The sequence below is a fragment of the Dromiciops gliroides genome, chromosome 3 (assembly GCF_019393635.1).
Source record: "Dromiciops gliroides isolate mDroGli1 chromosome 3, mDroGli1.pri, whole genome shotgun sequence".
Lineage (NCBI taxonomy): Eukaryota > Metazoa > Chordata > Mammalia > Microbiotheria > Microbiotheriidae > Dromiciops > Dromiciops gliroides.
Window position 1 is genome coordinate 75,267,593 of NC_057863.1, and position 25,895 is coordinate 75,293,487.

The 25,895-nt window shown below is 36.9% G+C and overlaps 1 protein-coding gene across 1 annotated transcript in view; it reads right to left on the reverse strand.

Annotated features, from left to right (window-relative positions):
• Positions 1-25,895, reverse strand: part of SPAG16 (sperm associated antigen 16) — a 1,175,972-nt gene that overhangs the window by 1,130,929 nt on the left and 19,148 nt on the right. The window contains exons 4-5 of the mRNA XM_043996008.1: positions 22,621-22,748; positions 17,010-17,147 (exon numbers count right to left, since the gene is read on the reverse strand). Of these exons, the coding sequence (XP_043851943.1) occupies positions 17,010-17,147; positions 22,621-22,748 (266 nt within the window). The remainder of the gene's footprint in view (positions 1-17,009; positions 17,148-22,620; positions 22,749-25,895) is intronic.

Consider the following 25,895-nt stretch of genomic DNA (forward strand, 5'->3'; position numbering starts at 1 on the left):
ATTTTTTTCCCGAGTTACTGATGTGGTAGCTATGGAAGCAAATGGGAACAGCATTTCTATCTTTTTAACTTTGAAAGGTGTGTTCATTTAATTTACTATTAGTAAAGTTATTTTATTGTATTTCATGATGTCTCCAAATCTGAATCATGGGACTAACTTCACTTAAATCTGACCTATAATATTTGACACAGTCCAAAGGGATGATTTTGTAATATCTCTATATTTAAATTCTGTTAAGTGTGGAAAGGTGATGTTTAAAAAAAAAAAAGCTTGCGATGATTTGATGGCTTGAATACAGACCAACTAAGATAAAATCCCATCTTGTACAAGGTCTTTCCTAGTTCACTTAATGCTAGTGATGATCTTTAATTTGTCCTCTATATAGTTTATACAAAACTGTTTATTTGTTGCCTCCAATATTATACTGGGAAGTCCCTATAAGCAGGCCTATTTTTGGCCTCTTTTGGTCTCCCCAGTACTTAGCACAGTACTTTGTACATAACAGATACTTAATAAGTGTTTCTTGACTTGTCTAATATCCTGTTGGAGAACTGTCTGAGATACATTTGGGAGGCCTTTCACTTGGACAAGGAGAAAGTTCCCTTTCACCCTGTGGGATTAATGAGGTGAAGGCTTGAGGACTTTAACAAAGAAACTTAAAATTATTAGCTGGCTCTTATTGACAGCTTTGGAAAAGCTGCACTGCCAAGGCAAAGGGAGTAAAGATCAATTGTCCCTGTGTATAGATGTTGTTTGTCCTTCCTTATCTAAGAGGACCATGACACATGTTATGACTTGCAGTGGATTGGATTTAAGTATGGGATTTAAGTGCCAGATCACCAACCTCACTTTCTCCTCCAGAGCCATCTTAGTCCAGTGGCAAGATATACATCAGGACAACTGGAGATGGCTCTGGATGTTTAAAGTAATTGGGATTGAGTGAGTTGTCCAGGGTCACACAGCTAGTAAGTGTCTGAAATCAAGTCCTCATGGCTCCAGGGCCAGTGCTTAATCCACTGTGTCACCTAGCTGCCCCTCCTTGTGTATTGGGCAATTAAAGAAGTGAAAGAACTGCTATCTTTTAAAGACAGTACCTTGAAGGCAGATGAAAGATTAAAAGATCTGATAGATTAAAGTGAAAAGAAAAAATGCTAATAAACGTGGGGACTGATAGGCTAAAAAGGAAAAGCAAGATCACATTTCTTTAGAAGATGTGTTAAACCTAGTTAAAATTAGAACTATAAGGGAGGAAACCAGAAGCAAGGAAACTCAAAAGTGAAAACTATAGCATTTGGTAAGAGAGCACTGGGCTCCCCTATTCATAGCTTCACCAAGATATAACTTCACAGGGAGTATATTCAATAGAAGAAGCAGAGTGAAAATGTCAGAAAGTGGACAGGCCATCAGTATTAAGGAACTTGGGTGATTGAGAAGAAATCTAAACAATGAGTGATATAATAACAACAGCAGCAGCAATAACGTCCATGTAGTGCTTACTATGTGTCAATGTACTGAAGACTTTGCAATTATTATCTCATTAGATACCTCATAACAACCCTGGGAAGTAGGTGCTATTATTATCCCCACTCTGACAGTGAAGGAAACTGAAGCAAACAGAGGTTGACTTACCGGGGTCACATAACTAGTAAAGATCTAAGGCTGGATTTGAAATCAAGTCTTCCTGACTCCAGGCCCAATACTCTGCCACCAGCAATGGCTATCATCTAATGGAGAAAATTTAAAATTTGTGTCCATTGCAGGGTTTTATCGGATGGGAAAGCTTAAAGATGATTTGCTTTTACAAAGTCAGTTGAATCAATGGGAGGCTTCATCAGAATTACCTTTTATTCCTTTTAGGTGGATAAAAGAGATTTCTGTGGGTCTCATATAGATCAATCTCCTCTAGAGTTCATAGTAGAGGCAAGCAAGGAAAGAGTAATTTTTTTAAAAAGAGATGAGTTTGGCAGATTGGATTTATGTCTCCTTCCCCAAATCCCCACACTTGTGACCAACTTTCTTTAAGTATAATTAGGATCTGCCTTTTGGGCATAGCCCTAATTGGGCTTTAGCTATGGGCCTTTCTAACATGCCACCAAGCAGGGCTGTGCAGATCAGTTGTTGGAATATACACAGGAGACTGAAGCAGCCCCAGGAACCATCCATGCAAAGAAGGCATGGTGAAAGGCATGATGAGAGCAAGTCTAATGTCTGCTGCCATGCTGAATGGGCAAGGTGTGATGGTGTTCTTTCACACATTGTTTTGGCTGTGGTTCTTGAAACATAGAATACACTAAAAAATAATGACAGTGGATAAAGCACCAGCCCTGGATTCAGGAGAACCTGAGTTCAAATTCGGCCTCAGACACTTGACACTTACAAGCTATGTGACCCTGGGCAAGTCACTTAACCCTTATTACCCTGAAAAAAAATAAAGAAAGACAAAAGAAAAGAAAAGAAAAGAATGACTAATGGTCACCCTTTGGGGATATTAGTAAAATTTTATCAGGATATTAGGGAATAGGGCAGTAAGGTTCCTACTTTTAGGAACTTACATTTAGGAGTCTCTATTCCATCTGGTCATTCCCCTACTGATAACACATATAGACAGAAGCAAATTAAAATCATGATGCTAATTTCCACAGCTATTTTTGACCTTGACATAAATATGGTGGAGCACGAATTCCAAGTCTGGACTTACTGATGCAAGGAATGTCTTCATTCCAATGGCTAAAACTAGTTAGAAACTGTTTGCCTTTACTTAGGAAGGAGTCAATGTACTTTCACTTTCTCATTATTATTTTAATTTTCCTTTATGTTGCCACAGTTTGATGGGTAGCAATCTGAAAGAAATTTCACTTCCTCACAGCATTGATATCCAACATTATATTGATGATGAACTGAACCAAATTAGGCAACGGTAGAAGAGACCCTAGACTGAATTGTGACTTATGAGAAACAAGTAGGAGAACATCATTTCTAAGAAAATTCAGGTTCTTGGCCACTACAGTTAAATTGAGATAAATATACATTCTTGGGAGAACTCAAATGGTTCCAAATATAGGCAGAAATAAGTTACTGACTCATCTCCTACAGACTAAAAATGAAGTTCAGAATCTTAACAGACTCTTTGGATTGGGAACCACCAATATTCTCTAACTGAGCACTTTAAGGGCCCCCATTTACCAAGTTACTAACAAGTCTATCAAATGGAAATAGTACATCCAAGATTGTACTTGCCTAGGTCCATCAGGTATTAGTGCTCTTCATGAACATGGTTATGATGTTGCTAGCACCCAAGACCTCCATTCCCAGGGCCAATATTTTGCCTCCTCTGTTAACCCAATGGGCCACTTGTCTATAAGGATCTAGTTCTTGAGGAACACTGTTTTTCTTGATTTATACGTAGTTCTGCCTGTTATCAGATATACACACATACGGACCTTGGCAGGCATTAATCTAGCAACTGGAGATACTCTGAGGGATGAGGGTCCTGGGAACTCCTCCCCGTGAACTAAGCTTCTAAGCTCTATGGCTGGCATATGAGAGTCTTAAGAGATGTGGAAAATAAGATTTTCATTTATACTGATTCCTCTGAAGTAGCTATAGGTTTGGCTGAGTGGCCTGATGCCTGGAAAAAAACAGAATTGTACAATAAAAGATGCTTTGAAGTAAAGACCCATTGAGGTATTCTGAAGATACCCACTGCATACAGTTGTTTATAGAGCATCAGACACATCATATACCCTGTGCTCCAATTTTTAAATTAGATTGATTCTCTTATGAAAACAGACATTGGGGACTGGATTCTTCATCAAATGATCAACAGACATTTATTAATCTAATACTATGTAACAAGCACTGTAATGGACTCAGGATAAAAATATAATGAATAAAACAATCTCTACTCACAAGGAGTTTACATTCTAACAGGAAAACAGTATATAGAGACTAAATATAAAAAACTATGCTTCAGGGGGCATAGAACCATATGATTCCCTCATTTAAGGATAATACAAATACTTGTGCTCAATGGTACTCCTCTTGCCAATCAGAGCATCTGCCTTTGGAGAAGCAGTATGCTATGATAACAGGATTTTCAACCTACTGCTGACTGGCTGATTACTCCTTCTTCCTCCTTTCACAGGGCAAGAAGTTTAGCTCTGTTCCTACATAATTTAGCTGTTTTAGCTTCCTACATGTCATTGGTTCCTCTAAATTAAACTCAAACAGTGACATTGTTTCCAGTTGAGTCCTTTGCTGGACTAGGGTACCACTGATCATTCTTTAGAATTAAGCAGTGGGGCAGCTAGGTGGCGCAGTGGATAGAGCACTGGCCCTGGAGTCAGGAGTACCTGAGTTCAAATCCGGCCTCAGACACTTAACATTTACTAGCTGTGTGACCCTGGGCAAGTCACTTAACCCCAATTACCTCACCAAAAAAAAAAAAAAAGAATTAAGCAATTATTTAATGATTAGGTGGTGATTTTATCTAAATTTATCTTTCTGACCTGATAATGACTAAATAAAAGCATTTAAAACACCTGTTGATGATGCACTGGCACTCAGTCCCCAAGAGCCTGCCCACCCACTCATATCATACAGGTGGAAAATCTCTGAATATAATGATTGAGATGCTGAAGCTATCTTTACTGCACAAACTAAACATTAGTTAAAAACCATCAAATCAAAGGTTGTAAACAGCAGTGAAATACTTCTTCATGTTCCACTAAAGATTAGTTCATTGTTGGCCTTCCAATTCCCTGGAAAATAAAGAGAGCTGACTAGGGCATTGAGAATTTAACTGATTTGGCCAGGGTCACACAAACAGTATATGTTCAAATCAGGGCTTTAGTCAAGAGCAAAGTAATTCCAAGGTGGTGCAAGGCGACTTGATGGCCCAGTGAATAGAATGCCAGGTTTGGAATCAGGAAGATTCCTCTTCATGGGTTCAAATTTGGCATCAGACACTAACTGTGTGACCCTGGGCTTAACATGTGACCCTGTTTGCCTCAGTTTCCTCATCTGTAAAATGAGCTAGAGAAGAAAATAAAAAACCCCTAAAGTATCATTGCCAACAAAACTCCAAAGGGGGATCATGAACAGTTGGACATGACTGAAAAAAAAGGCTCAAGTAATTCCTAAATTATTTGAGATAGCTCTGGGTTTGGATATTATTTAAAATTTCAAATACAAATTTTCTCCTTTACATAATACTTAAAATACCATGAATCAAGCAAATTTGAGTAGGATATCATTTTATTTAGACAGGTGTAAAACAATCCTGGTACCATTTAGTGTATTCACCTAAAAGGACTACGATGCCTCTTGATAAATCATTCCTCTTCTTTGTTTTTCTAAATGAAAGATTCAAACCTCCCGTTTTTTTCCTTTTTCATCAAGGATGAAAAAGAAACTATGTTTCCCTGGTTCATGGAATTTTTAGAATTTAGGAAGATGCTGATAAAAGATAAGTACTATCAGTCACATGAGCATTTGCTTAATCGGAAATCTCCTCAATATGACTACTACCTCTCACAGTGCAGAAAACAATCCAATCTTACTTCTTCATCCTACATAACCATTTATCCACATCTTCCCATAAATGCTCTAAAGGAGAGATAGCCATTATTCCTCTGGATCTTTTCACATTGCATTGTTAGCTTGATCTCATTACATGACAGGCCTATCGCTAGAAATATATTTCTTTTATACTAGGATACTTTCATTTCTCCTACACAATCAAAACAACAGAAACAGCTAACATTTATATAGTGTGTTAAGTTTTATATACTATCTTATTTGATAATTGTATAATTTTAATGGATCGTATATAATAGCCTATTCAAATCACCAGGTGCTTCTTTACTGCCCTTTGAATAACTTGCAAATTAATTCTTTGGAAACTGTGGCATTTCATGACTAAAAACCACACAGCATCATAGGCCTTTAAGGAAGAAGCTGAAGGTCATAAAGCTATGACCTTTATACCTTGGGTCATATAGCCATTATACCTAATGAATTTCCTTCTTACATTTTGAGGAAGCAAACTGATATTTGGTTTTCTCATTTTTATCAACCAAATACAATATTTCTATGTTTCTAAAATTTTTCTAAGAAATAATGTAAATAAAGTGGAGAAAAACCAAAAAGCTACCAAAATCCAGTGAAAAGTAAAAGATACTCATCTAGAGTAAGAAGTTCAAATAACAGTACAACTTTCAATAAATCTATTTCCCTACCAATGACCACTGTGGACTCTGTCTCAGAGAATATTTTCCTTGCCCCATATCCTCATCTTCATCAAAGCAGCAGAAAACCGAAATTAAATGGACAAATAATCTTTCATTATCTTTGGGGGTGGGGGTGCCTAACAATGAAACATGACCTTTAAGTATATGTCTGGGATCTGAACAAATTGCAGAGTAGTAACACGATGTAGCATTAGGCATAAATCTGGAGCACTGAAGCTCTAACAACCAATAGGGTAGAGTTTTATGACAACAACCCACGTGAATTTCTGACAATTCAAATTTCAGATAACATGTAAACATACCCAAAAAAAGAGATTTAACACAGAAAACACATATAACAGAACAATAAATGCTCTGAGGCACTTAGCCCAACTCCTGCCATTGCTGAATTAGGTCCTCAGCACTTGGTTACTACTTTCCTTCAGGGCTCCATGGGTACCCCTGAAGAATTTATAAACTGAGATACATTTTGGTCAGCCAGGCCTAAGCAGCTTTCAGTAAGGGGTATTTGGTTGTTTTTTTGTTTTGTTTTGGTGAGGCTATTGGGGTTAAGTGACTTGCCTAGGGTCACACAGCTAGTAAGTGTAAGTGACTGAAGCCGGATTTGAACTCAGGTCCTCCTGACTCCAGGACCAGTGCTCTATCCACTGCGCCACCTAGCTGCCCCCAGTAAGGGGTATTTGTTAAAGTGGTACAAGCAAGAGCAGTTAGTACAAAACAAGCTCCCAAAATTTTGGACATGCTCGTCCACAAATACCTACAGAGTTCAGGAAAAACTGGCCTCAGGTTTAGGGAAATCAGGTCAAAAGGTAACTCACAAACATGGTTTAACAGAATTCCTTTTCTCCCCTTTGGGCTCAGATAGTTGCTCTCAGGCCTGGTGTAGTCTATTTTCCAGATGCCTTAGGGGTCTCAATGCAAACATTGCCATCAGCTGATCCAGGGATCCCATTAGGAAACTGAGAATTCTGATATTCTCCAGACTTTTCTAGCTTATAAGATCTTTCTTTAACCAAAGACAGGGCATAGGGAAGTAGATCTAAGCCACAGCCAAGCTGATATCTCTACTCTTCCTCCTTCCTCAGCAGTTCTTCCTGATAATTCATTTCCTTGAATACTGAGCTTTCTTTGTCCTCTGGAATGACTAATTCTGAACTAGCTTGATAATTTATAAATAAATCCTAATGCATGATCAAGTTTCTTAGGGCTATCCAAATAGGATCCCTGTGAAATATCACTCTAGTTCCCAGGGCATTTTGCACTCAGTCTAAAGCCTGTGACCAAGTTTGCTTGATTGGGCATCCTATCATTTACTTTAAGTGGGATATGGTGATTTGATTGAGTAAATCAATCAACTTTACCCTTATATCATTCCACCCCCCACCTCGACTCCCTCCCAGTTTTGATATTTGCTATCTCCTCTAGAAATTTGTTGAAATGTGTTTGGCAAAGGTCATACTTCCAAATTATAAATAGGAGGTTCTGTATTATCCATTTTGAAAGGCTTTTTCAACTGTCTTGTACCAAAATTTCAGGAAAAATCTATGCGGTACAATTCATAATCAACTATGTTAATTCACATTCTTCCATACTTAGAAACACATGATGAACAATTTCACAACCCAATATAATTTCCCAATGTACTACTGTCAATCTTTTTGCTTAGAAAATGGCCTTGACTAACCCCAAAGCAATAAAGAAAAAGAAGAGGCAAAGAAAATCAAACCGCACATTTCAGAAGGAAAACCTCATTTCTTAGAATATTCTCTGATCATGTGGGCTTCTCCCCACATATACGATCCATTAAACCAGGTACCTTGGGTTGACTACAAGTCACCTTTCAGGTCATAAACAAAATGATTTATTGTGAGGCTTGTCCTGTAGTAACACTGGTATACTGGCACCGGGAAGCTAGGGGCATGGGGTCTTCACCCTAAGCCTGCATTATGGGCTCAGTCACTGGTTTGGAGGGGAAGGGGTGCTGATGTACATAGCCTTCTCCTCCTCGCCAAAGTGGCCTCCACTCCAGATGCATATAAACATATTGGTTTAATCATTAATTAACTTAAAAGGAACAGAAATCAAGCTTCCCATTTCAAAAAACAAAGTAGAGTCCTACACAGCTACCCAGCTCACATGGAGCTATGATCAGGGGAACTAGGGCCAAGGACCAACTGGAAGTCACCCGGGTGAAAACTCTTCCATGATTCATTCATTGCATAAGTTCATCCAACTGGGGTCTAGAAAAAAAGTTTTCTAAGCTTCCCTGTCTCCACAGGTCAGACCAAAATTTTCCTAAAGGATTCTGTACCATAGGCAATACCTTTAAAGATCAGGCAAATTTCTTCTGGGTTCCTATTGCAAGAGGCATTTGAAAATTTTCCAATGAATCTCTGCCGCTACAAGGGTACTTCTATTGATTGGAATTTCAAACTCACCTAATAATAGGAACGGTACGCTTTAAAACTAAAGGAAAAAAAATCAAATAAGCCCTAAACAAGAATGAGGAGAGGAGGGTCTTTGACTCAAACCAGAGAAAAGGTTTGCTCTTTTCTTCAGCTGACTCTCCCCTTTTCCATCTATTAATACTATAATGTGATCCTTTGGTTATCAAATACTTGCAGGAACCTGAATTTTATAGGATATTGAATTTTTCTTCAATCACTAAGAGGCTAGAAGTGAACCAAAATAGATATAAATTTAAATTAAGGAAGAGAGCCCACCCTCTACCTAACTGTTAGGAATTTTCCTAACTGGGGATTCAAGCAACTGTGATTGAACTTTCTGTCTAAAATTAAACTCTGCAAATATGTTAAGGGAGGAACCAGTTAAGGGGCCATTATGCTTCAAGGAGGCTTAAAACCAACTGATTATTTTAACAGCATTATTACGATGGGATTTTTTTTCCTCTAAAAAAGGGCTGATCCTCTTTTTTTTGGGGGGGGGAGAATGGGGGTTAAGTGACTTGCCCTGGGTCACACAGCTAGTGTTAAGCATCTGAGGCCTGATTTGAACTCAGGTCCTCCCGAATCCAAGGCCGGTGCTATATCCACTGCGCCACCTAGCTGCTCCCGAGGGCCGATGCTTTTTATTTTTAACAGTTTTCCATAGTAGTTTATCTATTTGCTTTATGAAAAGTTAGGGCATTTTTTAGACTTCTTTCATTTTATAATTATTCTACTACCATTCTGTCCTAAAATAAATGTATTTGAAATTGACAAAAAAAAAAAAACTATCAAGGTTCAACAAAAGCCCAACCTAACAAAGTTAGCCATTAAGTGACTTTTTTTTTTCAATGATAGTAATTCAAGATGACCATTTATTAAGGTGCATTGGGAGTTCAATCAGCATCAATAAGCATATTCACACTGATGAAATTATAGGTATCTACAGTATTAAAACAAACACAGACTCAGAGGATGTTATAATTGAAAGAGACGTTAAGAGATTTTCTAGTCCCAAATCCTGATTTTTACAGATGAGGAAGGTGAGATCCAGACAGATCAACTGATTTGTTTATAGTCACACAGCTAAGTCATAGGATATAAAGGCTTCCAAAGAAACTAAAGTGGAAAGGGACTGTAGCTACTTATAATATAACCCTCCCATTTTACAAATGAGGAAACTGAAACCCAGAAGAGCTAAAAATATCTTTATTCCTTTATCCCAGTCTCAGGAAAAGGTGACTGACCCTTTTATTCACCAAGGCCAACTCCTCTACATGTACACTTGAGCCATGCCCTGTCATCTTCTCCAGGAAATTGTCCCCACAATCATCTTCCCTCCTCCCACAATCTACAACCTCTCCCAAACTACTGAGATTTTCCCTGCTACATGCAAAAACTCCTAGTCTTTCCCATTCTGCGGGGAGGAGGGGGAGGGTAAAAAAACCTTCCGTAGACCTTATCATCCTTTCAACTTACCCTTTATTTCTCCTCATATAACAGTTAAACTCAGATACAAATATTCAGTATCATTTACCTTCACTTCCTTTACCTTCAATCAATTTTCTGTCCATTATAATATGGCTTTCAATCACTAAACTGAAACTTCTCTGTTCAAAGTTAAAAATGATCTTTTTAAATTGTTTTTATTAAATTTACTTTTTATCCTGAACTTAAACACCAGAAAATTGCCTCATAGACAGAACACAAAGTGAAGTTTCCTATAGTAAACTATAAATCTCCATTTCAAACCCTTTGCTCTAAAATAAACATACATATACATATATGCATGCTTCTGCCCCTTGTATCTATGACCTCTCTGTCAGAAGGTGGTTAACATGCTTTACCATGGGTCTTCCGCAGACATGGTGGTCACTGCATTGATCTGACTTCTTGAGTCTTTCAGTGTTCTTTCTTTATAACATAGGTGTCCTTGTATAAGATGTTTGTGGGGTTCCACTCACTTTACTCGGCATCAATTCATGCTACACAGGACACTCTGACAGCTAAATAATATCTCATTATACTCATACTTTATAAGTAACTTAGCCATTCCCCAATTGTCCAATGCACAGCTCAAGATTAGGAAGCCTGTATTGCTTGTGGCTATTCCCTGCCTGGTAGTATGCTCCCTTGTTTCCCTGTTAAGCCTGATTTATTTCTATACTAAGTATGTGTATGTTTGTTTTTTTCAACTATCCTCTGTCTGTTTCAGGTGAGTGAAGTTCACCTGATGCCCACTCCCCCAGTTTTCCTCCAGGTCTCCCGAGTCTTCTCACACATCCCGATGATGAGAAATAGAAAGTTCCACCCCCATTCCTCCATTCTACACTGCCATAAGCTTCCTTTTGATCTCCCTTCACTTTCTGCTCTCCAAACTCTCAGATTAGGACCAATCAGCCCTGAATATCATCTCCTTTTCTTCTTTAACTCATTTAATACCGTTTAAATTCATGAAGGTTCTTAAAGGACCCTCGTTTCTTCTCTGCCACCAGAATTTAACACCACATCATCATACAATTCCTTCCAATTCATCAAATAAATTTACCTTTTTAGCTTTCTCATCTGTTGTCTTTTCATTACAAACATTTGAAAGTCCTCAATTCCATTAAAGATGCTTTTCCCCCCTTTTAGATTATGCTCAGGATTGCAAGGGTAAATTGTTATTGGTTGCCTAAGTCTCTTTTTTGTCTTTTGGAATATCATATTTCACCACCTCTCATTTTCATTAGAATTTGCCAGGTCTTGAGTGATCCTGACTACAGTCTCTTGGGACTAGAATTCCTGCTTCTGGATTTTTGAAATATTTATACTTTGATGTGGGAGCTCTAAATTTTAGCTATGAAATTGTAAAGACTTCTTTTAGGTTTCCTTTTTGAAGAGAATTGGTGGATTCTTTAATTATTTTGCCCTCTGGTTCTAACAGATCTATGCAATTTTCATTCATACTTTTTTGAAATATTCTATCTAGGCTTTTTATTATGGTTTTCAGAATGTTTCAGGTTTTTATAAATATATGATTTATCACCTTTTCTTTCATTTTTCAATATTTTTATTTTTTTCTAATGTCTTGCTTTCTCACTTGATCACTGACTTCTATTTGATGTATTCTAATTTTCAAGGATTCCATTTTTTAGATTATATTACCAGTTTCCCTTTTATGACATTTGTCCTATTTTTCCCCAAGAGCTTTTATTGAATTTTTAATCTCTTGCTTTATTTCTTCTAGATATTCATATAGTCCTTATGGAAAATTTGTTTTTCCAGTTGAGTCTCTGCTTGAGATTGTTAGGGAGTAAGTATTTTAGATAATTTTTAATATTGGTTAGTATTTTCTTTCATTTATTCATCTCTCCAGCTTTAGATCCTGAATTGGGACTTTGTGTCAGGCTCTTCTTCCCTGTCCTGAGCTTTTAGGTGTGTAGGTGATGTGGTCATCCCTGCTTAGCCTCATCCTAGGCCTTTTCTATTCTTGTAGTAATTTCTGCCTCCTGAATGCCAAGATCCCTGCGGTTAAGAGCACTGAATCTTTAGGGCCTTCTCTAAGATTCAGGATAAAGTATTAAGAACCTCAGAGCTCCTGAGCCTCAGTTCCCTTCTGAGTATTGCAGGTCCAAGTTGAGGCAGTAAACTAGTTGCTGCCCCCTGTCCCTCCTCCAGGGCTTTCTTAGAGGATCCCTCTACACTTGTTAGGGGCATCTAGCTGGTGTAGTGAATAGAGCCCCCAGCCTGGAATCAGGAGCATCTGAATTCATATCTGGCCTCACACGCTTCCTAGCAGTGTAACCCTGGGAAAGTCACTAGCCCCGCCTTTGGCCTCAGTTCCTCATCTATAAAATGGAGACAAAATGGAAAAGGAAACAGCAAACCATCCCAGTGTCTTTGCCAAGAAAACACCATAGATGGTGTGGTCCACAGGGTCATGAAGAGTCAAACACGACTCAGCAGCCGAACAACTGCTACTCTCGCTGTTTCCATTACAAACAGTCTCACAGGCTTCCCAGGCCCTGTATCTGGTCACACTGGAACTTGCTTTGTTTGAGGGTATCCCATTTTTACTGCCCATGGGCTGACTCGGGGGTGGGAGATCTCATTAGAGATGATCATTGCATTTACTGATCATTATTTAATATGGAACTAATTTCAGGGTTTTACTCAAGTAAGTCTGTGGGAGCTGGGCAGCCTGACTTCCATTCAGACAGCCATCTTGACACTAATAATCTCTTAATTGCCAAATATGCTGCTCTTTTCTCAATCTTTCATCATTCTCAAACTTTCTGGGGAATTTCACATTGTTACCATCATTTTCTCCTGGATACTCTCTTTTCCTTGGGTTCTTATGATATTGTTCTCTCTCAGTTCTCCTCCTGACAGTTCCTTTTCTGTTTCCATTGCTAGCTCATCATCTATATCACCCCCCCATCTTTGTTGTTCCCCAAGGCTCTGTCCTGGGTATTATTCTCTCTTCCCTCTATATGAAAGGTTCTTAATTTGGGGTCCATCAATTTGTTTTAAAATATTTGGATAACTATATTTCAAAATATTTTATTTCCTTTGTAATCCTATGTATTTTATTTTATGCATTTAAAATAATCATTCTGTGAAGATCCATAGAATTCACCAGACTATGAAAGGGGTCCTCAACCCAAAGAAAGATCCAGAATCTCTGTTGTACTATCTCACTAGATCCCATGGGTTAAATTTTCATGTCTATGTAAATGATCCCTAGATCTCTCTCTCTCTCTCTCTCTCTCTCTCTCTCTCTCTATATATATATATATATATATATATATATATATATACATATATATATATATATATATATATATATATATATATATATATATATATACTATTTATTCTACCTTCTAAAGTCTAGTCACCAACTTTCTGACATCTCAAAACTGGATAAGCTATACAGGCATCTCAAACTCAAAATGTCTAAAACTGAAGCCATATATTCCCCCAAACCCATTCTTTTGAACTATCATATTTCTTTCAAAAATGCTACTATGAGGGGCAGCTAAGTGGTGCACTGGATAAAGCATTGGCCCTGAATTCGGGAAGACCTGAGTTCAAATCCAGCCTCAGACACTTGACACTTACTAGCTGTGTGACCCTGGGCAAGTCACTTAACCCTCAATGCCCCGGGGGGGGGGGGTGGGAATTGCTACTATGCTTCCAATCACCCAAGTTCACAACCTTGGCATTGTCCTTGACTTCATCTTCCCTTGCCTGAAACCCAATCAATTGCCAAATCTGTTTCTACTGATACAATACCTCTAACATTCTTACCTTCTCTCTGGTGACATGGCCACCACCCTATTTTAGGCCTTCATCACCTCTCTCCTGGCTTATTACAACAGACTCCTAATTGGCTTCCCACTGCATCTCTCCCTTCCAACCTAACCTCCACAATTGCTCCCAAAGTGATTTTCCTAAAGTGTGAGGATCACCATCTCACTTCTCTACTGAATACACTCTATTTCCTGTAATATATGAGTTCCTCTCTTTAGTTTTTTAAAGCCCTTAACAACCTGGTCTCAACCTCAGTTTCCAGCCTTGTTTAATTCTCACACTGTTCCTCATGCATGACACACTATCTCCCATTTTCAGGCTTCTGCAGTAACTGTCATCCAGGCCTGGGATGTTTGGGAAATATCTCATGATGTAGGACTGGTGAATCATACTTCACCAACAGGCAGTTATATTGTAATAGTCTCCACCCTAAAAGTTCTTTAGGTTTATAGTTGCAGATTTAGTAACACGGTCTCAAAATTTAAATCCAGAAGAGTCTAACATCTTTCTTTTATAAAAGAGGGAAATGAAATCACATGGGTAGCAAATGACAAGGTAGGGATTTGAACCTGTAATATCTGATTCTAGATGGTTCCACATTCACCTTATTATGTTATTTTGTGGAAGGAGCAAATTTATTTTAGGAGTGCCTCAAATTTTAAAATCCCTTTACTAGGGACAAGCTCCCTCCTCCCCACAATTCTTTGGGTCAAAGCTAAAAATTGCAAATCATCACCATCTTTCTAGAGACACAGTAGATAGAATGCAAGGCCTGAAATAAGGAAGACTCAACTTCCTAAGGTCAAATCTGGCCTCAAGCACTTACTAGCTATGTGACCCTGGGCAAGTCCCTGTTTACCTCAGTTTACTCATCTATAAAATGGGCTGGAGAAGGAAATGGCAAATCACTCCAGTATCTCCTCCAAGAAAACTCCAAATCAGATCATAGAGAGTCAGCCACAACTGAAAAATGACTTAACAACTATCTTCCTAGGAAGAATATCTCCAATTTGTAAAAATGTGGTCAAACTTTTAAAATAATTTTGCTCCAGCACTCTACTATGCTATCCTATACACTGAATTCTGGATCACAGAGAACCAACTCTGACAATAACCAAAAGTATTCAATCTGGCATGCTTAAAATTCTATAAAATATGAGTTTAGTTAAAATGAGTGATGCCTATGAAAGCAATACTTTTAAGTTATAATTTTAAACATTAGTAAACAAAAATGTAAGAGCCAGACTCTCATATAATTATTTATTTGAATGATACCTGCTTTAATCATGGTTGTTTTTAACATGAAATTAATAATTTACAAGGGAAATGGTTTATCATTTTGATTATAGTTATTAGCTATAATATTCAACTGAGCAACAATGATTATTTAATGTCACTGTGGCAGAACTCTTTTCATGGAGAAGATACATCTATCCAAAAAGAAAAATTAGCAAATATAAGCAATAGGGGAAAGGAAATCAGGTTGTTAGAACACTACACTGGGCACCATTCTATGAAAAATATGTTGTTGAGCTCCCAGCACATTCATTAAGCAACAATAAAAATTCAGAATAAACATAAAGGCAGATGCTGTAATTTACTTTTTAAAAGTTACTGAGAACAGAGGACTATAGTTTTAGTCACATTTCACTCTTATACAGCCATGTATACTTGTAGCCATAGACAGTACAGGACTCATGAACTATATAAATCACCTACAGCAGATGCATAACAAGCTGAATAGATGACTATGTCACTTAGTTTTTGACCCACAGCCATATATTGAAAAGAAACAGATTGTAAATGTTTCCTCATCACTACAATAAGGAATTGTTTCTCTTGCCACAGGAAAAGATTTCACGAAGTCTTATATGCCTCCAATCTATACATGTCACTTTTCTCTTGCATCTCCAGTGCCCAACACTGTGTCTTCTGCAGAGCTGGCTTTAATAAATTATTTGCTGAATGAAATTAAATAGAAAACAATAGTTATAGAAATAGTCTCCTTTGGGATTTAAAGGTGACTAGTAGGAATTGATCGTCTGAAGAGTGATTCAGTAATCAATTAACATACTGACCCAGAATCCTGGTTGCACATACATTTCTAATCATACAGTCCTCCATCTACTTGTTTATTTGTATTTGGTCCCATGTTGCTACTTCAGTTTTATGGATGCATACACAGTAGAGGGTTTAGACCAGTGCTTCGTAAATTTTTTCCACTCCCAACTCCTTTTCACCTGAGAAATTTTTACCTGACCCTGGATATATAAGTATATAAAATAAGTATATATAACTTTTTACTGTTGCCAAATTTTTTGCAACCCCCACATTGTTACATAACCCCATATGGAGTTGAACCTACAGTTTAAAAAGCTAGGGTTTAGAAGGCACACATTTACTTTAAGAGTGTTTCAAAGCCTAAAATTTGCCTACCAGGTTAAATCTTCCTTCCCCCTATTATTGTTTCTATTCTCTGGGAACAGTGATAAAAATAGCTAATTGGCACTATCTTCTTAGGAGGAAAACTACAAAGCATGAAAACTTGTTCAAGAATTTTGTTTCATGAACTAGCCCTCTCTTCCACTATCCCCTGCATCTGATGCTGGATCACAGAGTTCCAACTCTGATGATACACATAATGCTTTGATGTTCAACCAGTAGTTAGATACTGTAAGTGATTCAACTCTGACTTCAACTGAATATATTTTAGGGTTTTTGAGGAGGGGTTGTTATTGTTTTGTTTTTGTTTTTGCGGGGCAATGGGGGTTAAGTGACTTGCCCAGAGTCGCAAAGCTAGTGTCAAGTGTCTGAGGCTGGATTTTTTGAACTTGGGTACTTCTGAATCCAGGGCCGGTGCTTTATCCACTGCACCACCTAGCTGCCCCATATATTTTAGTTTTACAGACAAATGTAAAACTTACTTACAGTAAAACTTTTCTCCATGTAGTAACCTCTATTAGTTTTTTTATTCGTCCCAATATAAAATAAGATCACTAAATGTAAATTAACATACTCAGCTGCATCCTTATAGTGCTTCAAATCCTTCTTCAAATTTTTGTTCTCACTGTCCAAAAGCATATTCTGAGTGTATACATCTGGAACAAATCCAACATCTGGAGGTTTAAATGAACCCTTCTGTATTAACTCATACCTAGGAAAATTAATAAAATAAAAATATCTTATATAATTTTATTCTACTAACTTTAAATCATGCTTATGATGAAGAAAATGTTATCAGCTGGTATCATATTACATTTGTGGTTGACTTAATATACATAAAACATTTCATATAAAGTTACGGAAGTATTCATTATTATCATAATGGTCACCCTCACCACTACTGTCATCTGGTAGCCTTCCCTGTGTTAATATCTCATTTTATAAGATTTAAAATAACTGGTATACCAAATTACTTAACAATTTATAAAATACCTATCAGAAAAAAATAATTTCTGCATGATGTCATATTCTAAGAAAAACATACATATCATTTTGCAATCATGTCTTATATTTTCAAGAAATGCTGCAATATTCAAGTGAAAGGAGAGGAGAAGAAAGGAATGGAGAAACAAGAGATATATCTATAATCTTTGATTCTACTGGTTAAAACATTACTGGGTGGCTTAAACCATATTCTATTGAGGGTTGAAAAACTGGTTTTCAAATTACTTTACAATCCCATTCAGTAGTTTTTGGAATGGTGTGACACAAATACATTATAACTAAGCTACTAAGTTTATTTATTTAAATATTAAATTAAATACAACCACTAAACTATGGAATGGAAATTAAGATATGTGGTAAACACAGCAACAGAATTCCAATTTTGGAATATTTTTTCCCTCTGTATAGAATAGAATTTTATTTTCCAAAATATATGTAAAAACAAATTTTGACATCAATTTTTTTTAAAACTTTGTGTTCCAACTTCTCTTCTTCCCTCCCTTCCCACCCTCCACCCACAAGAACTCAAGCAATTCCAATAAGTTATACATGAGCAGTCATAAGCTAGGTTGTGAGAGAAAACAGTCAAAAAACAAAACTTCTGATTAAGGAATTGTCAAAAACAAAAAAAAATTTTTAATTTGTTGCCATCTGTTTTCAGATACTGTCACTTCTTTCTCTGTAGATGGATTGCAATTTTCATAAGTCCCTCAGGGTTATACTGGATCATTGCCTTACTGACAATAACCACATGCTTCCCAGCAGATCATCTTACACTATTGCTGTTACTTTGTATACAGTACATTTCACTCTGCTTCAGTTCATGTGGGTCTTTCTAGGTTTTTCTGATAGTATCCTGTTCATCATTACCTGTATATAGTACCTTAAACTTGACAAAGAATTTCCTTCATATTAGCCCAGCAAAGTAAGTACCATACGTTTTGCCATTCTAATCAATCATCATAATTATTTCCCTCCATCCTATTCCCTGGAATAATTTTAATGTTATTAGAATATAGAATATCAATGTTTCTATCTACCAAAAGAAATAACTTTATATTCTATTGTAAAAATTTTTGTTAGCACAAGGAAGAAGAATAAAGACAATCTATCAGGAGAAGACATAACATATAGTTATTGCTCTAGAGAGTGCATTTATACTTCTGAAAGGAGGGGCAAAGGAGGGATTTACAGTAAAGAGAGCCAAAGATGAGCTGTTGGTGCTTCTAAATTTGTCCTATCATTCTATAAATACAAGGTGAATGATTTAAGAGATCTGACTTGTCCACAATTTCCCAGGTAGATTTCCTCCTGACATCTATGGCCTACCATGATTATCCTCAACTAGAGGAAGAAGCCAGGATATGGCCCCTAAGGTTATAATTGGTTAGCCCATGTCCAAGGAAGCAGTGGCCAGACCCTAGAATCATGTGAGATTTGACTCACGATAAGCTGAATGCTCAGAAGCAAAAGCCATTTCTCTGTACCTAGATAATTCTTTTAAAGGTCATTTACCCTTCCAAAAGGGCATCCTTGCTACAGAAGTCACTGACTTTTTTTGGAATGTCTAATTTTTCCATTTGATTTTTTACTATTCATATTTTTATTCATGATTTTAAAACTCTAATAACAGTTCCATATAGCTGCTGTCAAAATAATCTTTGCTTGGCACAAGTCTGACCCAAATAGCTCAGTTGTTCAAAAATTTTTCAGTGGCTCCATATTGCCTCTAACATAAAATAAAATCTCTTCTGCCTGGCATTTAAAAAATCTGGCTTCAATATCTCTTTCTAGCCTTATTCCATACTTCTTTCCTTTACAATCTACATTCTAGCCAAAATAGGTAACTACCTAGCTGTTTCCCCTTGCTGACATTCCACTTCCCCTGTCAGAGCACAAATTATTTCCAATGCTGGAAACACATACCTTCATCTCTGCCTATCAGCATCCATCTTTTCTTCAAGGCCAAACTCATGGGTCATCTCCTGGGTGAAACCTCCCTTGAAGCCCCTACTTGTTAATGTTCTCTCCCTGTTCAAACAATCTTAATTTTACCTGTCTATTTACATTTGATTGCCATACCCTACCCCACTGGATTATAAACTCCTTGAGGGAATGACCAATTTTGTTTTCTGTCTTTGCACTCCCAGCAGTTTGCACATTGTAGGCACTCAAAAATAGTTGGTGAATTGAATATCAGATACAAATTTTGTATTTATTTCAATTGATAAAGTTCTTCAAAAGAACATGTCATTTTTATCATATTTTCTTCTTTGTGTATTTTGATCCTACACATAATTCAGAAGATGAAATATTGTCAGTTAGGTGCAATTCTGAATTTCTGAAGGTATGGATAAACTCATCATGACAACCTCAAGATCAAATTCTAAACACTTCCTCTCCCTGAGAATACAAAAGGAAGGGAAAGGAAGAACCCTGTTTCCCAGGGATTTTTCACATCAGAGAGAAAGGCATGATTCTCCCAAATTTCCTGGATGGTTTTGAATGCCTCTCAGGACTATACCTGAAGTGTTTCTTCTTTTTAAATTTTTTTATAACTATGCTATAAGAACAAAATAAAATTTCTTTATTGTTATAGAGTTTTGAAATACCAGAGTCCTATTATAAAGCTGGCAACAACAATGATTTAACCTATACTGTTTTTAAAAAACACTATGTAAGTAAAGATGCTTTATAAGGATTTTACTGATGTTACATAATGCTACAATTTGCTCTCTAAAAATTCTGTAAATAGAAATATAACTTATTTTGGTGATGTGTTAATTTTGGGGGGGGCAGGGCAATGAGGGTTAAGTGACTTGCCCAGAGTCACACAGTTAGTAAGTATCAAGTGTCTGAGGTCAGATTTGAACTCAGGTCCTCCTGAATCCAGGGCCAGTGCTTTATCCATTGCGGCACCCAGCTGCCCTGATGTGTTCATTTAATAATGCAAAATATAAACTCTAAGGAGAATATTGATAAATTCAAAGAAATTTTTGAAGTATGAAGTTTTCTTTAAATTTTATACTTATGGCTAAGAATTGAAACTTATCCTCAAATGTGCTCTCAAATCTGTCTTTTCTTAACAATGAAGAATTTTATGATAATCATCTTTCAATACATTTATATTAAAAATAATCATTTAAATGAATTTGTGAATGTATTTTCCTGTGTATTTTTAAAACAATCTAAGGATGTCTATAGAGAATTATCAACTGACTATATGGCACTAAAAAGACCCTTAGGAAAGGCCTAGTTCATTGTCCTCATTTTACAGATGAGGCACCTGAATATAAGTCACTCACCCTGTTCTGGCTTCTAACTCTTAATGTTTCTTAAAAAGGCCTTTACACTGGCTCTTTACGGTCCTTTGTAGCTCTAACACTGTACAATCATGTGAGTACCAGAAAAGTTAATTAACTTATGTAAAGGTACACTATCTAAGTGGTCAGGTGGGGTTCAAAGCCACAACCAGAGCTATTTCCAACACACCACATTACCTCTCTCTCAATAAAAAGAACTCTCACAGAGGTCCCATTTTTAATGGAAAACCCTAATATTTCCCCCATTAAACATTATGTCTTCTCTACAATATTAAGCACATGGAGTTGGGGGTGGGACAGGTGGAGATACAAAAACAATATTTTTACCCTCAAAGACCTTAAACTCTAATTAAGGAGAGATGATAGATACAAGTTAAAATATACATGTATATATAATAAACTAAGTTCTGTGAGAGATCTAATAAAGAAAAGATTTCTCTGGGGGCAGCTAGGTGGCACAGTGGATAAAGCACTGGCCCTGGATTTGAGGACCTGAGTTCAAATCCGGCCTCAGACACTTCACACTTACTAGCTGTGTGACCCTGGGCAAATCACTTAACCCTCACTGTCCCACCAAAAAAGGGAAGCTATTACCCCTAGCTGAGGAGAATAACTCATACAGGAGGGGCCCTTGGCTTTTCAGAAAATAAAAAGGTTTCACTAGATATAGATTGTAAGAAAGATGCAAAGAAACATTCCTGGCATAAGGAATAACATGGCCAAAAATAAAAAAAAGTAGTAGGGGAACAACGAGGGGCGAATTAGGGAAATGGCAGAAGTCAAAATAGGATGTTAATAAAACACTATCAGTGTAACATTGCTGGCCCATTCAATTCACCAATATCAATAAGTGAAACATTTTAATTAATGGCTCTGCTTCATCTTAATGGGAATAAGTCAATGAAATGAGAAAAAAAAACAAACCCTTTCCTAAGCACACTTGAGCTAAATTAACAGATAATGAAAGCTACCCCATATAATAAGGCAAGTATTGAAGACAATACCACCTTCTATGTGTATCTATACATCCCATTAATCATCCCTCTTTCAATAATATGCTAATGACTACAACATATCAGGTTTAAATACCAGATTGAATTTCATATTCTCCTCGGGAATTTTAAGATGCTAGAAATGTGACTGGTAGTATTCTTTCCAAAGGATAAAAATAAGATGATGGCGGCTGGATTTTACAACTGTTAAGCTATTAAAAGGAAGCTCTTGAATTTTGATGAGACTTTCAAAAATAGTTGTCTAATTTGAAATGTAAGGACAATTGAAAGTTCTATAATCAATAATTTAAATAAGGTTACATAAGCCAGTAACAATGACAATACAAAGTCTAACACAAGGAAAATTGTAAAATAAAATTTATGAAGAATTTTTAAAAACAGCTCTCTATTCTACAACCCCCTGGCTTTTAAAAAAAATACATTTTAAATGTATGCCTTACATGCCTTAAAAATAGTATTCAACTTCCAAAGCAATGCAGTTATTGCTTGAATGACTTCAAATGTGAGGGGGTAGGCCCTAAACACACTCAATATTTTTGAAAAACTATTCAAAAATTATATACAGCTTATATTCTGTTCATAATCAATAGTTCACATGGAAATATATTTTTTAAAAAGCAAAATCCCAAGGTAACTATGGTGGGGCGTGAAGGAGGGAAGAAGAAAAAAAAGAGATAATTTGTATGACTGAATCAGTTTAAAAGATGACTGAGCCATCCTAAAGGCTTCAAAATGGTAAGATAGAAACAATGTAATCATTACTCTTAAATTTCACTATGCATTTCCTAATCCATGAACCACCATCCTAAATAAAATATTCAACTGCCATAAACGCATGTTTTACCATTCATTTTGAAAGCAGTTAAGAGTTCTGGTCATTCCCATTTTGATGAGGAAATTGCAGAGAAAGTCTTCCACCACTTCAGGTACTTCCGACAATGATTGTTTAGTAGGTATAACTGTTTTCTGGGTCTGCAATTTAAATTTGTCACAATATTACTTTTAAACCTATGCAGATTCTGATATAACCAAGAGTGGAATTCTTTGGTTGTACTTTGAACTACATACACTAGTATTTACTGAAGGAAAAAAAATCATTGTTATTATAATAAATTAATTAATTTTAACATGTTTTACTTTTACCATGGTGGCATGTTTGTATGATGGAGGTGAATTTTATGGGTTTTTTTTACCCTATTAACAATTGGGTACAAATTACGCTAGCTTATCTAGAACCGACCAGAATCAAAAATCTTCAGATAGAAGAAAACTTGGAGCATGAAGTCTATTACTCATTTTACAAAGGAGGAAACAGGCCCAAAGAGGTTAAAAAGATAACAGAAATTATAGAGGTAAAATGATGAGGAGTTGGAAATGAATGGATGTGGAGATGACAAAAGGGGGAAGGGAATAAAGATGTGAGATTTTGAACCTTCATACCTGAGAGGATGGTGATACCAAAAGTAGAAAAAGAGAAGTTTGGTCAAGCGTTATGTTTAGGACATAACTCTTTTATAAGCACAGATAACAACTGCAGCCATGAAATAGAAAGACTGGATCCTTGGAAGAAAAGTTATATCAAATCTGGACAACACACTAAAAAGCAGAGGCATTGCTTTGCTGACAAAGTGCTGGATAGTCAAAGTTATATTTCTTTTTTCAGTAGCAATGGTATGGCCGTGAAAGTTGGACTATAAGGAAAGTTGAGTGCTGCAGAATCAATGCTTTCTAATTGTGCTGCTGCAGAAGACTTTTGAGAGTCCCCTGGACAGTCAATACTTAAAGAAATTAATTCAGGTTATTCACTGGAAGGTCAAATACTGAAGATGAAGCTTAAATACTTTGGCTACATAATGAGATGACAGAACTCACTGGAAAGGACAGTGATATTGGGAAAGACTGAAGGCAAAAGGAAGAAAGGGATGGAATAGGATAAGATGGATATAGATAGTGTCATGGAAACAATTAAGATGAACTTAGATATACTTTGAGAGATAGCAGAGAAGGGCCTGGCATGGTATGGTCCATGAGGTCACAAAGAATCCAACATGACAATGACTGAACAACAACAAATCTGTTTAGAACAGGAAAGATAATGTGTTTAACTTTGAATATGTTGAATTTGAAATCATGATAGGAATGCCAAGTGTAAACGTCCAGTAAGCAAACAGAGATGTAAAAATAAAGTTCGTGAGAAAGATTAAGAAGAAATAAACAGAATCGGGAATCCCTTCAGACAGTCAACACATTTATTAAGAAAGCACCTACTATGTGCCAGGCACTGAGCTAAGTGCTAGGAATACAAAGAAAGGCAAAATACAGTCCCTTTCCTCAAGGAGCTAAGACTCTAAAAGGGGAGATTATAAGCCAACAGCTATTTACAAACTATATAAAAGGGACACTGAGTAGAAGAGTACGTGAATGAGAGTAAGGTGAAAGAAGACTGCAAGAGCGGGAGGGAGAGAATGAGAGGGAACTGGTCGTGAAGGGCTTGGAATGCCTAACAGAGGATCTGCATTTGATCCTGGAGATGATAAGGAGCCACAATGGGCTGTGTCTGAGTGGTGGCTGAACTATTGCAAAAGTAAAATGGCAGGCCTTGGCAAGAGATTGAATGTTGGGGATGGGGTGGAAGACAGTGAGGAATCAAAGATGATACCTCAGTTGTAAACATAGGGAACTGAAAGGATGATGGTGCCTTTAATAGTAATAGGGAAATTTGAAGAGAAAGACAATAAATTCAGTTTGGAACATGTTGATTCTAAGATGTCTACAGAACATCCAGGATGAGATATCTAATGAGAAATTGGAGTTACCAGAATAGAGATTACAGCTAGATAAGCAGATCTGAGAATCATCATCATAGAGATGATAACTGCATCTGTGGGAAGTAATGAAATCACTAAGGAAAATAGTACAGACTGAGAAAGAGAAAAGGGCCCAAGACAGAGTCCTGTGGGATACTTTTGATTAGTGGGCATGACCCAGATGAGAATACAGGAAAGGAGGTTGAGTAGGAGAAGAATTAGGAAAGAGTTAGTATTCCTAAAAACCTAAAGAGAGTTTCAAGAAAAGGATGCTTAAAGGCTATAGAGGTGTCAAAGGCTGCAGACAGATCAAGAAGGGTGAAGATGAAGAAAAGTTCATTGGATTTGGTAATTAAGAGCTCACTGGTAACTTTGTGGAGAGTTTTGGTTGAATAAGATTAGAAGTCAGATTGTAGAAAGTTAAGTGAGTAAGAGAAAGCAGAAGCACTTATTGTAGATGACCTTCTCAAAGAGATTAGCCTCAGAAGAGACATGGAATGATAATGAGAAGAGATAGGAGGATAGCTGAGGGTTTTTTTGAGGGTGAGGGAGGCATGGGTATGTTTGTAAGCATTAAGGAAGCTGCCAGGAGACAGGGGAAAAATTGGAGATAAATTAGAGAATAAGAATGAGAGGGAGGGCATTCTGCTAGAGGAGATGGGATAGAATGGGAGCACTTATGCAGGGAGAGGGGTTTCTCTTTTCAAGGGGAAGAGCCACCTCTTCATGTGAGATAGGGGTGAAAGAGGAAATGGGACCTCTCAGAACACAGAGCCTCAATTTTTTTTTCTTTTTTTTTTTTTTTTTTGCAGGGCAATTGGAGTTAAGTAACTTGCCTAGGGTCACACAGCTAGTAAGTGTTAAATGTCTGAGGCCGAATTTGAACTCAGGTCCTCCTGAATCCAGGGCCAGTGCTCTATCCACTGTGCCACCTAGCTGCCCCAGAGTCTCAATTTTTAAAAAAAATTTATAGAGAAATGGTAATTAAACTGACAGAAACATGTAAGTTTGCCAAGGGAGATAGAGAGATCACTGGCAATTTTAGTGATTTAGTCACTACAGTAGCAGAGTCAGAATTCAGATCACATGGGTCTGAAGAGCAAGTGGGTAGACAGAATTTGAAGGTTATAAACATTTTGCTTGATAGAAAAGGCAAGATATAGCTGATGGTCAATCTATATCTTCCACTGGTATCCTCATATCAAAGCAATCTCCAGGAAAGTGTGAATGGAGCTGGAAACACAGACCCATCCCAAATTTATGGGAAGATAGGAATATGAGTTACACAAGATGGGAAAATACAGACTGGATT